The sequence below is a fragment of the Melopsittacus undulatus genome, chromosome 10, assembly GCF_012275295.1.
Source record: "Melopsittacus undulatus isolate bMelUnd1 chromosome 10, bMelUnd1.mat.Z, whole genome shotgun sequence".
Lineage (NCBI taxonomy): Eukaryota > Metazoa > Chordata > Aves > Psittaciformes > Psittaculidae > Melopsittacus > Melopsittacus undulatus.
Genome location: NC_047536.1, coordinates 8812035 through 8825698, shown reverse-complemented (window position 1 = coordinate 8825698; position 13664 = coordinate 8812035). Strand labels below are relative to the sequence as shown.

General features: G+C 43.6%; 1 protein-coding gene across 1 annotated transcript in view; it reads right to left on the bottom strand.

Annotated features, from left to right (window-relative positions):
• Positions 1-222: 222 nt before the first annotated feature.
• UBTD2 (ubiquitin domain containing 2) overlaps positions 223-13664 on the bottom strand; it is a 56800-nt gene continuing 43358 nt past the window's right edge. Inside the window, exon 3 of the mRNA XM_034066855.1 lies at positions 223-6601. Coding sequence (XP_033922746.1) covers positions 6204-6601 — 398 coding nt within the window. The 3' untranslated portion in view covers positions 223-6203. The remainder of the gene's footprint in view (positions 6602-13664) is intronic.

The following is a 13664-nucleotide window of genomic DNA, read 5'->3' as shown; positions in this document are numbered from 1 at the left end:
TGTGCACACACTACTGCGCTCTGTCAACCAAGAAACAGAGGTACAACATAAAATACATAATGCATTTTAAAAGTTACCTGATGTTCACAGCATTGTTATATTGGCCTAGAGTTCTTTACTGACTGAAGGAGCCAGGGAGGGGGGAAAAGAAGCATGTTTAACACAACAGGTATATCTGACTCTTAAAAGACTTTATAAAAGGGGGGAAAAACAAAAAACCCATTCATGTCACTCATCCTTGTGTTGGAGCTGTGTATTTTGTGGGTCAATACCAAATCTAGCACCATATCCTGCACAATAGGAATGCTTGTTACATGGCACACACAAACGAGCTGCATACAAAAGGTTTTACCATAAAAATGAAGATATTTATTCAAGAAGTACAAATTTGATGGTACCAGCCATCTTTGAAAGCCATTACCATGAGGCAGAGAGGACACAAACCAAAGTCTCTTGCTCAGAGCATATGAAAGTGTCTTACAAGTTGCCGGCTAACAGAGTCAATCATTGCTCCAAAGCCACCTCCACTTTTTCAACATTCCCTGGACTTGAGAGGCACAAATAGGGTTTCTAATAAAAGACCAGTTAGTTATTTTAATAAAACCATCAGCTAAAATTTATGTGGTTTTAAATTTCCTTAAACTGTCTCCAGCCTTTCACTGGATTCGAATTTCCTAAAGGAAAAATGGGACTTGGGAACAAGCAGGTGCAGAATTTTTGGAGCTTGAGATAAAATAAGTTTTAAGGCAGGAGTCAGGATTTTAAGTTCTCTATTTGCCCCATGGCTCTGATCAAATGGTCTTTGTCTGTAAATACACAAATACAGAGTTTACCGCATAAATACCCAACAAGCGGTCCTGCTTGGAGGGCACGAACATCTGTTTTCATGGAGAGTCCAGTGGACGCGTTTCTCAGAAGTCTCCAAGTCCACATAAGAAGCCTGCTGGATAAAGCATCTCATCTTCCAACTAGTTGACTTTTGTAGGCTCAGTGGCATGGACCTCTCCTGGAAGGAGAGCTATAGCTCCATCTCCTATGAACAAGAGCAACACCCCACAGCTGCAAGAGTATCTAAGCAGATGAAATACAGAAGAGGAGAGCCATTTGAAGAACAGAGCAATCAAAAACACTTGATGAAAGGGAAAGTCTTAAAGCAGGCAGACTTGTATATACAGTCATTAACCAACAGAAGTGTTTGTAGCTGCGGATGTAATAGCATGACATTCATCTTCTTTGGGAGAAGACACAAGCACGGTTGCTGGGAAGTGTAACTCCAAGGCTTCCTAGATCAGTTCACTTGCAAGGCAAAGCACCAACATCTTAGTGGGTCTGAAGCAGATTTCTTCTCAGGGAGCTCATCCCCCCACCCAAAGCAAGTCTGCTCAAACACCTTTCTCCAGGAGAGCACAAGCTGTCCAAGAGCTGGCAGTCATCATCCAGGAGGAAGCCAGAATTACAGGGAAACTGGTGAAGGGCAAAGGAGAAGAAGCCCCTTTCTCTTAACAGAGACTACTGACGTTTCAACATAACAGGAGCTGAGCAGCGCAGTGAAAAAGCCAACAGATTTTTTTAATGTAAACATTCTCTGCATAAGGTGCAGGGTCTTGGATGTCTGTACAGTGACATAGAAAAGAGTTTGTAAAGTAGACGTCAAGAGTCAGAAATGTAGCTACCACTTTTGCTTCTGAAGAAGACAGAAATGGAGAAACGTACAGCATTCAGTCCATCAACACTCACAGAGCAAAAATGCTTTCAAGAATCCATGGCTAAAAGCATCCCACCATTGTAACAAAGATTCTTTTTTAATAGTTTTTAAAAGGTTTTTACATTATTTACTAACAATGGATATATATGCAGAAGCATGTCATACTACAGCAATATCTTATCAATCAGCCATCTGCTTTACCAAAGGTTATGGACATCGCCATGTGTTGCCTTGCTGCTCCAATGAACACCCTGTTCTCTCCTCCCCAAAGCCACTTAGGAACTTCACGTGGAAGGCAAAGACAAGCTGGGTTTTGTTTGGTTGCTCCTGGGGTAATGTTAGTTGTGGTTGTTGTCACTACTTTTAGCATCGGGGTGTCTATGAGAGAACTCAACTTACTACACTGGTGACTCACATCATTTAGTTTTCGAAACTTCCCAGAAGCAGAGAAGCAAAAGCTTTCAGAAAACTAAACCAGTTCTTGCAGCACAGCTACTTCAAGCTGTGTTTTCTGCACCAATAAATTGAGGGGCACAAAGAGCCAAGGTGAAACTTTTGGGAGCTGGATGCTCTGAAGGAGCAGCTGTCACTTCATTGTGGAAAATGACTGTGAACATCCTTCTGCAGTGCACCAAGCAATGGATCTACAGCACCTGGGGGCTTTCCTGGAGCTCTGTCGCCCCAGCAGACTGCATGTTTTTGTGTCTCTCTGCCCTTCAAGCTGTTGAGGAGTGGGGACTTTCACCATGTTATTATTTCTGGGTCAGGCAGATGCAGCAATAAGGAGTATAAAAATCTGAATCACGCCAAACAGACGTGATTACTGTCACCGACACGGTAAAAAAAATGTTATCTACTGGCAACAGTTCATAGCCAGAGCTAATCAGGAATGACATAAAGGGCTGATGGGCCTAATAAAAAGTCCTATTACTCCTTACTTGTCTGTACTTGGCATTGCAGTTCACGGCTGTGTGTTAAAAAACCTGTTGTGTTGCTTCAACTATGCCCAAGACACCCCATGGTGCTGGCAGCACACCAACTGGCAGGCTGAAAGGCAGCCCAGGCTGTGCTGCCAGCAGCATTGAGCCCAAGCTCAACACATGCTCTCCTGCAAAAGAAAGATGGCCACACCAGCATGCTTCCACCCATCCTTGCTGTGAGCAGCATCCGCCATGCAGGCCAGCCCCAGTCGTCACCAGGCCTGCCAGCTCAGCAGCGGTTTAACACTTGGTCGGTCTCACTCCAACCATGTCTACTCCACTGGTCCATTAAACGAGTCTCCTCTTCCTCCTTCCCTTCCTCCTGTAGGCATGTGGGGAGCCCCACAGTGCCCCAGGAACCCACTCGAGTCCGATGGGAGCCCCAGCCCAATCCCCTGCAGTGGTGTTTATAGCTGAGACCATCTTGCAGGACAAAGACAATGCATTTCAGAAATGGAAATGACTGTTCTCTCAGGGGAAATTGCAACTTCTAGTTCCACACATGGGATATGTTACTCAACATGCTGTATACCTGTATGCCTTCATTACCAGTATTTTTCAAGTGTATGTTTTGAAACTTAGAAATCTTTCCTGATACAAATCCTGTAAAATCTGTTTCCTGTCTCCAGCAGGGTCCATGTTCACCTGTCATTCAATTATGAAAGTATTTTATCACTGAATTTTTCCAGTTATAGATATGTGCTTACGGGGCAGGACAGAGAGAGGAGGGGCTGTTAGAGAAAAGAGTATAGAATCATAGAATAGTTAGGGTTGGAAAGGACCTAAAGATCATCCAGTTCCAACCCCCCTGCCATGGGCAGGGACACCTCACACTAAACTAGATCACCCAAGGCTTCATCCAACCTGGCCTTGAACACTGCCAGGGATTTTAATGAACCAATTCTCTGATCTACTCAAAGCCCACTCACAATTTGGCCTTCAGCTCACCTTGCTGCCCAACATAAAAGCAATTAATATAAAACACAGTCATCTGTAATGGCATAATAAAACTGAACCTTTTCCAACTCAGAGTGGGGAGAGGGAAAGGAGGAGCTCTCCCTGGCCCTACACACTGTAATCTCAAACCCTGTACAATTATCTGAATGAAAATAGAAAAAGAGAAAAATAATCAATAAAATGTATCCTTAAGAAAAGAAAGAAAAAAGGAAAACAATTGCATGTACTGTAGTGTTCACAGTTGCAGAACTGTTACCCTGGTTTTCTCCTCCTTTATCACAATCTCCCTCTTCCAAAAGGGTCTGCAGGGAAAGGACATCATAAAGACCATTTACACAGAGACATAATTTATGCCTCATGGACAAGCAGTGTCTTTCTGGCATGAAACCATCCTTTGCCCAGCAAAAATCCAAGAGAGCTTTGAGCTGTTTATAGACCAAGCACTTTTTTTCCCCTTGTGGAATGCAAAAGATCTTGGTGGCAAAAACACAGTATAGGAAATCAGATTTGTCTTAAAAGAAACCTTCCACAATAAAAACCTTTTGTTACAGATTAGCATTTATCAGCTTTGAGTTAATCTTTTAGAAGAAAATAAGAAAACCAAGTCCCTTTGTTGTTTACCAGAACAGGGAACTCATTTTCCTTTATACAGCTCTGCCACTGCATTACAGCTATCCTGTACCAAAGTGCATCTAAAGGAGCTGTCAGAAAACCATAGGCTCAGTAAAACACAGGGAGCAACAAGAAAGCTCTATTTATTTGGGGTAGGGTTGGAGATGCATATTGCATGTGGATCTGTTTTCCAACCATCAATGTAAATTCTGCGCCCGCTTCCACCTGCTGGGAAAGCCTCATGATATTGTACAAGTGACCACTGATCATTCTGGCTCTCTCTTGATGCTCATGGAGCAAGAACTCCCTCTGAGTCCCAGAAACTGAGTTCTAGGGAATTAATGAAGAAGCAAAAGTAACAAGTTTAAAATTGTCCCTGTAATCCACCAGTTTCACTAGTAGACAAGAAAGAGCTGGGACAACTGTAGCTTCAGACCATTGATTCAGAGAGGGAGGACAGAAACCCATAAAAACATGCTATTCACACCTGAATAGCATATTTGCCTTTGGAAGAAGTTATTTCAAATCTGGCTGAAAAAAAAACCCCAAAACACAAGAAAACTAGAAACTGGTTTAAAAGGTTTGATCTCAACCAAAGGCATTACCAGACAGGGGTGCAGAGCAGCCAAAGGAACACAGAGACCATCTCTGAGGGAATAAGCAGCTGGATCTCTCACCCCATAATATGCTCTGATTCAGATTTTTGAGACTACAAAAGGATTTGTCATTTACTGACAGAGCTCCTCTTACATTCTGAAAGGAAAGCACTGGCTGTGAACCACCACTGTCACGCTCAGGGCCGTGGGTGCATGCTGGTGAGGATACCTCCAGTGGTCCTGGTGAGAGAGTCACCAGGGCTAGAAGACTGCTGCTGCTGCAAAAGACACTCACACAAAAAGCTGAAAAACACCTTCTGTCATGTCCTCCTCACCATCTTCCAGGCTTTGTGACCTCTAGGAACTGAGCAGGGGAAGTTGCAATCCATTGCACCTGGGTGTAACTGCATTTTAACCTGGACCTACTACATTGCCATTTGACAAAGGTGATGCACCTAACACTTAAGCACAGACCAGCACATCATTCCCCTCAGCTAGCCTGGTCACAGCTTGTTTTAATGATCCAAGTGATATACAGGAATTCAACAGGCACATGCTCCGGTGCCCATGAGCCAGTAAGCTTCAGGCTAAGTCATTCTGGTAGCAAGTAAGTTTACAGTACAGTACATGAGAGTATACATTGACTAAGTTATTGCCTAAGACTCCAGTGGGCTGTCTTCCCAGCTCAGGAGCCCGCAATGGCACAGGACTGTGTTGCCACCTTGGAATGTACAATTGCTTGGTCTGAGCATCACCAGGAACCTGAGCCCCCAGGCCAGCTCCACTGCCCAGGGCTGGCTGTGCCTTGGCAGGGCCTGGGTAAAGCCCATGAGCTCGGTCAAACCAGAAAGGATCCCTGATAACAGGCAGCACAGGACCTACCCAGAGCAGCTGAGATTCTTGCATGAACTGTATGTGGTGCTGATATGAAGTGATATCAACTGATGAAGGGTTTGTTTTGATTTTTAAATAAAAGTGCTCTCTGTTGCTCTGGTTCCATGGATCAGGACACCACCTACAGTTTGAAGAATCATTACATATTCGTATTGTTTAAGTGAATAACAATCTCCTCCCTCCCTCCGTTGTACCTCCTCTCTCTTTCCTTCCCCTTCCCGCTCTTGCCTTTGCCCTGTGCTGCTTGCTGTTGTGTTAAATATGAGACCAGGCAAACCCCAAAGGCCAGTTTACATGTTCATATTTTGTTTTTGCAGCTCTCCATCACAGATGGAATTTTTGCTGGTCATTTCTTGGAACTAAGCCATTAGCAGGACAAACCAAAAGAAGAGAGGGCAGTGAAAACAAACCCCATGACAGAGATGAAGGCTAGAAAAACCAATAAACAAGAAACAGAAATCAGTTTTCCACCGGGGTGGGATTTGCTAAGGGCTGGCTCACAATGACTTGCACCACGTAGTCCTTTGGGATTTTCAGCTCCTCCAGTTTCATTTTGTCTGCCAGTGGCCTGCCTGAGAAGAACCAGCGCTGGCTTCCGGGCTCCACTCCCTCCACTGCGTGCAGCCGCCTCTTCATGTGGTACACCGTGTCCATGCTGCGGACCATGAGTTTGAGGTCTTTGCCTGTGGACAGGCGCAAACGGAGCTGGCATTCGTGTCCTGAATTGGGTGGGGGATCAGGAATATCCAGAGTCTCCAGATCACCCTTCTCCTCTATCATGTTGATAGGTGGGGCGAGGCAGTAGACAGGAAGCTGGTACCGGTTGCCCAGTTCATCGTAACACTCTGTAAGAGCACCTTTAGGAGATAAGAGGGGGGAAAAAATGAGTATGAATGCATTTCATGTTTAACACTGGAGTGGTCATGCTTGGAAGCATTTGCCCTACGGTTGAAGCTCCCAAGTGAAGAGGTCTGAATTCAGACTTTAAAGGACTGATACAAAAATCTTAACTTTTCATTAAAAATTGCTTCACCTTGTTTCCTTATGGAAACTTGGGGTTGAGTTAAAAGCACCTCCCCAGCAAACCAGGATAAACTTCAAAAGCAGCAGGAAGAGATGAGAGAAGATGATGTTCTCCCCATGTGACCTTTAAAAGATGAATATTTCTCTGGGAGTGCAGCCCGAGGTTCAGGGCACATATGTACCCATAAAATGCTACTTGGATGAATTACATGATCCCAAACCCAAGCTCTGAATAGGCAAAATGGCAAATACCAAAGGCAAGAGACCACTGTGAATGAAAGGTTTTGTAACTTCCCAAGCATTCAGAACTTGCTGAAATGGTTTCATATAGGACCCATGTTTTAGTGAGCACTGCCAGAACAAACATGACCACCCAAGTCAGACAACTGTGTGGCTCAGTTTGGAGCACAGTGTCACCGCCACAGCAGCATCACCCAGCCGTACTTTAGAGTTGTACAGCATCTGTAACTCCCATATTCAAAGCCCTGAAGTTTCAAAAGTGATTTGTGTTTCTCCAGGCTCCTAAGAACTTCCTTGGGATAATCTGGGTGTTCATGTTAGAGATGACTGGCCAGCTGTGTGCTGCCTTCACACGGCATTCCTTCTTACTGAAAGGGTACAACACGCACAAACAGCTCAAGAATTATAGCACTTACTGAAGTAATAAATGCAAGATGACTTTTTCCCAGTATGAGGCACACTTTATAAAGATATTTATAACCCAGATAGATAGATATGCCCTGCAAAAACGGCAGCGCATTTTTCATGTTTTAAGAGCTACAGAAGGCTGAAAGCAGAGCCCTGCTGCAGACAGCACAGCTCACCTCTTGCAGCAAGACAGGAAATCAGGATGCTGCGAAAGCCGCATCCTAAATCACAGCAGGAATCTCTTCTCACTGTGGTTAACCCCCTCCAGATATTCAACCCTCCAAGCAAACGCTTTTCCCGTTTTGAATTTACCTGCTAGAACAAACTTCCACATTTTTGCCCCTAGAGGGGGCACATTCCCTTGCAAGATTACCCATCCTTTTGTAGGCAGAGATGCTTGAAGAGGAGCCAAGTCCTTCAGCTACAGAATGTGTAAAATCCTCTTTGACTCGGCAGTTCTGCACACAACTGCTCCTTGTTAGAAACTAAGGGTGGTTCTTTGAGTTGGAGGTTTTTCATGCTGACAGGGAGCTGTCTTAAACTTGCCTGTTTGATCAGTACAATTACTGCCATATAAAATTCTAACTCGGGGATGAACTGTTGTCACTCAGCCCACTGTGACAGCAGCATCTTGTGCTGCATCTTTCTTTTAGACAGAAGCACCCCTTTTTTAAGGATAATCCGTGTGGATGAAAACACACAGAGGAAAACTTTGGCTAAAAGATCAATGATCTAGGTGCAGCTGCTTTCGAAGGCTTTTCTGTTTGCACAGGTAGCAGCACCAAGGCAGCTAAGCCCTGAGATTTAGTGAGAAAACAAAACAAAGGAAGAAATCCAGAAAAAAAATACAGTTATACCACTCACTGCAGTCCTGCATCATCTATGAATTTTAGAGCAAACCAGCTTTTATCAAAACTGTATTGGATCTATCCCTTCCATGGTATTGTGTCATACAGATTAAAGCCCAAAGTCCCCATGCTTCAATTTTACCTTACAATGTTAGTTTCATTCTGTACGCCTGGTCTCTTCAGTAAATGTCACAGTACTGAATTCTGGATCACATTCATAGAAACAAATAGATGTTGTTTACTGATAAAGAAACATCCAAACTTCAACAGACTTTACATTTAGCCAAAGCAACTGAACTTGCAACTTTCTTCCAAAGCCACTATCTTAAAAGAATGCTCCTACTTTAGAATAGTGCATCAAAGAGTTAATTTTAGATACTGTGGGGTAAGCGTGCTGAGGAATTTCTTCATCATTTACATCCTTGCCCAGCTGAACCAACATCAAGGTCACAGCATATGCTATAAACACCGGATTGCTTAATCATAATCAGATAAGCAATATTAAAAAAATCCTCTGAAACAGCAGCTAACTTGGAGGTCTTAAAAAAACAAAACAAAAAGAAGAACCATCTGCCAGTAAAAACTGCATAGTCCCATCCCAGGCTGAGGAACAGCTTGTAACAAACTGTTCACGTAACAACATGCTACCATAAACCTCACCAGTAATCCCATTCTTCCACTCATACTGGTAAAAAAAACTCTGAAGACTCTTGCGTCCTTTTGCTTACCATCCAATGGCTTTCAAGACTGGATATACTAATCAAAGCATAGGAGACTACTATTGTGAGCAGAAGAGACTTCACAATGCACCATCTCCTTACCGACACCCTGTGCCTGTTGAAGGCCAAGTTGGAGCCCCAAGGAGGAGGCGAGATGTTGAGCCTCGCCTCCCAAGAGATATGGAGCTGTGCACAGACAACGCAGTCCTCTTCAGCCAGCTTAATTCCCACTGGGCTGAGGCTTCAGTTAAGTGGTCCCTGGAGAGGGTCAGGCTCTGCTACAACCTTCAAGATGCTGTAAACCACGACAAACTTAAGAGCAGAATGTGAAGGGTTTTACCATGTCGGTTCAAGTTCAAAAGCAAAATGATGGCTGTATATGCTCACCAGAAGGCATGGTGAGCATGGAGCTATTTTAAGTGATGAGGCAAACACAAGTTATCAGAAAGGAAGAGAAAAAGTGGTTGAATTACCCACAGCCACCACAGCAAGGCCTATCTCACCAGCCAGATGGCAGCTCTTCACCAAGGCATTCACTGCAGCATCCCTTACAGAGCACAAAGCACGCAGGAAATTAAACATCCGAACTACAAAACCCTTTGTAATTTTGCTGCTATAATTGAAACCCATGTTTCTGATCCTTCCTGTGAGATACATCAGCGTGGGTCACACAAGTTATTTAACAGGAAGGGCACTAAAAGAATGTCAAGCTTTTATGAGAAAACAGAAAAAGAGAAAGATTATTATTTTTTTTCCTTAGGTTTCCCCGTTACTTAGGCAACCAGGGTTCTCACCAGCCAGTTACAGCATAGGAAAGATGCAGCCTCCCTTAAACCAGAGGAGGAAAAAGCAATGCAAACAGAGGTTTGGCAGCTCAGGCAGGCTAGAAAGAAACCACGTAAAAGGGGGAAATTTCAAGAACAAAGAAGCAGAGGATGGGTGGCTTGCATGCAGGTCTAGGTGGAGAATTCTTTACTGGATGTGAAAAATCATGATGTCATAAAAAGAGCTGACAATTATATTGAGGAGAGACAAATTAAGCTTATCAATAGTTCAATATATTCTCTGTATATTTAAACACTCCTCTAGATGTTAACATGACTTCAATAAACTTGGATATGGAACATCCTGGTAGCATCATGAAGAACTGTCTTTAAGGAAAGCCAATGACACAACCAACCAACCTCAAACCCTAATCCTCTCCAACCTTCTAGCATTCAGAATTAAGGTGACACAGCAAGGTGCTTTGAGGATCTCACTGACCATTTTCAGGATAATTCACACTGTCCTGAACATTTCCCAGTTAAAGACACTGTCAACCAAACTCTTGAGTCATTCAGTACAAGTGACTGCAACACAGTTATGAAGTTGACTTTATAGGCTTGAAACAAGTCAAACAGAACAGAAGATACAATGGTAGAATCACAGCAGATGGGATTATTTTAATATTTCAAAAGTAGTATCAGCTTGGAGACTGAGGAATTCTGGAAGGAGCTGCAAGGCAGAGCTTCTCGTTGGTTGTTATCCAGGTAGAAAAGAGCTTGAGAGTTTGGGGCAGAAAAATAAGCAGATGTGATCATGAAGCATTTGGAACTGGAACATTTTGAAATTAATTGCCTTGCAGGCCATAAAAACTCTGTTTTACTTAGATTATGAGGATGGTGATATTTCTCTGGATTGGTAAAGGCAAACACTAAAAAACCGACTAGTTGAGATGCTGCTTCCACTGCCAAGCAGTTCAGAGTTTGGACTAGCAATTTAAACGACATGAAGGTAACCTTACAGAAGTTACTGCAACCAGGCATGTATGACTACACTCACCTAAAAATGTGAAGAGTTTTAATGCATTTTAATGACATTTTGGAATTTCTTTAAAGCTGCATACCAGTCTCTCTAGAAAAATCAGCAAATTTATTGTTTCCGCCTTCTGTTTCTTTAAGTTTTTGAACAGTTTTGAGGAGGATTGCTCAGAAACACACAAACCCTTAGAACTGAGCAGATTCCATCTCTTCTTCCATTCCCTCCGACAGACTTGCTGCAGGAAGGGAAATTAAGATGACACAAACCAAAATCTAGCATTGCAGTGAGACTAGCTAATTTAAGGCGTTTAAGTGTCTGTGTATAACACATTTGCCCAAGGAACAGCTGGTTCATTTGTTTTTTTACTGAAAAGCTTCATTTCAAACCCAAGTCGAGCCTGAATTGCTGAACAGATTGGTAGTAGTAGAGCTTTCACCTGTACACCGGTGGATTGAATCCAATATAGGTCTCTAATGCCTGGAACTCATTATCAACATCAGAAAACAGGTGGGTCTTCTTCTGGGTCCTACAGTAGAGCAATTCCTAGAGAGCAATGACTGAGGCAGAAAAGCTGAACTATCTCTTAATCTTTATTAGTCACCAATTCTTGGTCACAGCTGGGAAACACAGAATCTTGGAAGAAAAAAGACGTGTACTGACGTCAATGGCTTGCGAGAGTGGTGAAGGATGACTGCTCGCTACATGAAGGGGATCAAGAGAAACAAGTGAAAACATGCAGTGGTTTGTTCCAGCTCACCTACAACCATCACAGACTGGGAGGAGTTAACAGGAAAAAAAGCCCTTTCACATTAAACCCTCTGTAACTTAATAATGAGTGGAACAGCTTAATGCTGCAGTTAACAACTGTAGCTCTCCCGTTTTCTGGAGGGCATCGTGTGGGAGTACTCGTGCAAGCCTGTGCCTTGCACCACGTATGGAGCACAATAAAGCAGCTATAATCATTAATGGTGTGGATGAAGCACTAGATAATAACCCACACATATAATCCTCCTCCCATGCTTCTTCCACACTAAACTTCCACAGGCTATGCAAATTTAAACTACCATAAAGCTGCTGTACAAAGCCTTTATAAAGGCAAATGCTTGTCTCCTAAGCCACAGCACAACTGCTTACACAACACAGCTCTGCTCTCATCTTCAGCCTCCCTTTGTTATAAAGAACTTACTCCAGCTCTTTAAAGAATGGGTTTTGTAGATAATGGGTGTTAAGCATTTCATAATTCTCATTTCAAATTCACTAAAAAACAGCTCTTTCATTATGGAAACATTATCCGTCTGGCTCACTTCCACAAAGGAGAACTCGCAGAGCCAGCAGGAGATCCCACAGCTTCAGGAGCTGCTTGGTGAGCGGGGACCAGCTCACTCCTGCTTGCAGCAGCTGACACAAGAGAAACAGGAATTGTTCTTGGTGCATGACAGCAAGAGAATGGAGGAGAAAAGATACCCTGCCTCTGTAATCCTCTCACCCTGTTCTTTGGCAGGAGAACTACCTTGTAACTGGTTCACTGAATCAGCCATTGCACTGCTCATGCTCATCTCCATGCTTGGATATTCTTTAGAGAACCTGGCTCACCCAAGCTGCAAGATCACTAGTAAAATAACACACATTCAGCTGCCTGAAAAGGCTCTGCAAGGCAATAACCTCAGACATGCTTTCAGGAGAGTGTTGTACTACAGAGATTCTTGTGGTCCCTTCCAACCCGCACGAAACTAACAAGCTGCTTTTGCTGCAGTCCTATTTTAGAAAGCAAATCTCTGTTGTAGTATCTAACCAAAGATCCTCCGTGTATATCTAAGTCATCCTGCTTCTGACTAAGCACACCTTACCCTAGTGCTGGGTAGGTTTGTGAACCAAGCTGGCAATCTTCATGAGTAAACCATTCTTAAACCAGTTTTGCAACTCATGCCTGCACACTAGCGCAGGGAGGAAACCCCAAACCACTATCACCAAATCAGCAGTGCCTGGTACTTACAGCAACCAGAGGTTTGCTGCCCTGCAGAGAGCAAACTCTGCCCTCTAAGATGGCACTGTCTGCACTCACATACCAAAGAAACATGGATGCATCTGAACAGCAAAGCAAGACAAGGGGTTTGAGCAGCTCCTTCTGCACTAATCCACTGGCTAAGAGGGATGTGCCGTCACTGCCCAGTCTGATGTATGTCTTGTCCATGTGTGGTAACCAAAAGCCAATCTATCTGCAACCATTGCTGTTAGAAACCTTTTGGTTTGGGTTGGATTTTGGGGAAGAGGGGAAGAGAAGGAGAAAGGGGTGTTTATTCTGGGAAGAGGCTGGTGAAGAAACGCAAGGTACATCAGTGGGCACAGGGATCTGCTCCCTTTATCATAGGGGAGCATCAGCATTAGTTAATTCATTAGCAGTAATTAACTAGGCTGAAGGTGAAAAATAATTAACAGTCTTCTGAAAGACACAAATTTCTGCAGTAAAAAGGCAAGCCACTTCTCTTCAAATTTTACCCACAGTTAATGTGTTCACCCCTTATTGTCCCTGCTGTGCTAGAGTGGGGAGAGCAGGGTAGGGAGAGAAGAGGGAATAACTGTCACAGGAGGAGGGACAGCTGGGAAGGATCTGTGAATGAGAATGCTTGTGGGAAAGGGGGCTCAGGGCTCTGAACCAACTCCCTCAAAATTCCTATTAAAAATCCTCACTGATGCCAACAGCAGCAGTGACAACCCTGTCAAAAGAACTGGGATCTGCAGCCCCACCATGTTCGACTGCCAGAGAAAGAGGGGAAGCCAGAGAAAGAGGAGAAGCAGGAGAAGAAGGGAAGTACACCAGAAACCTCAACATTTGAGTAACTTATTTGCAGAACAGAGATAATTCTTCCTTAATACAGTTTTAC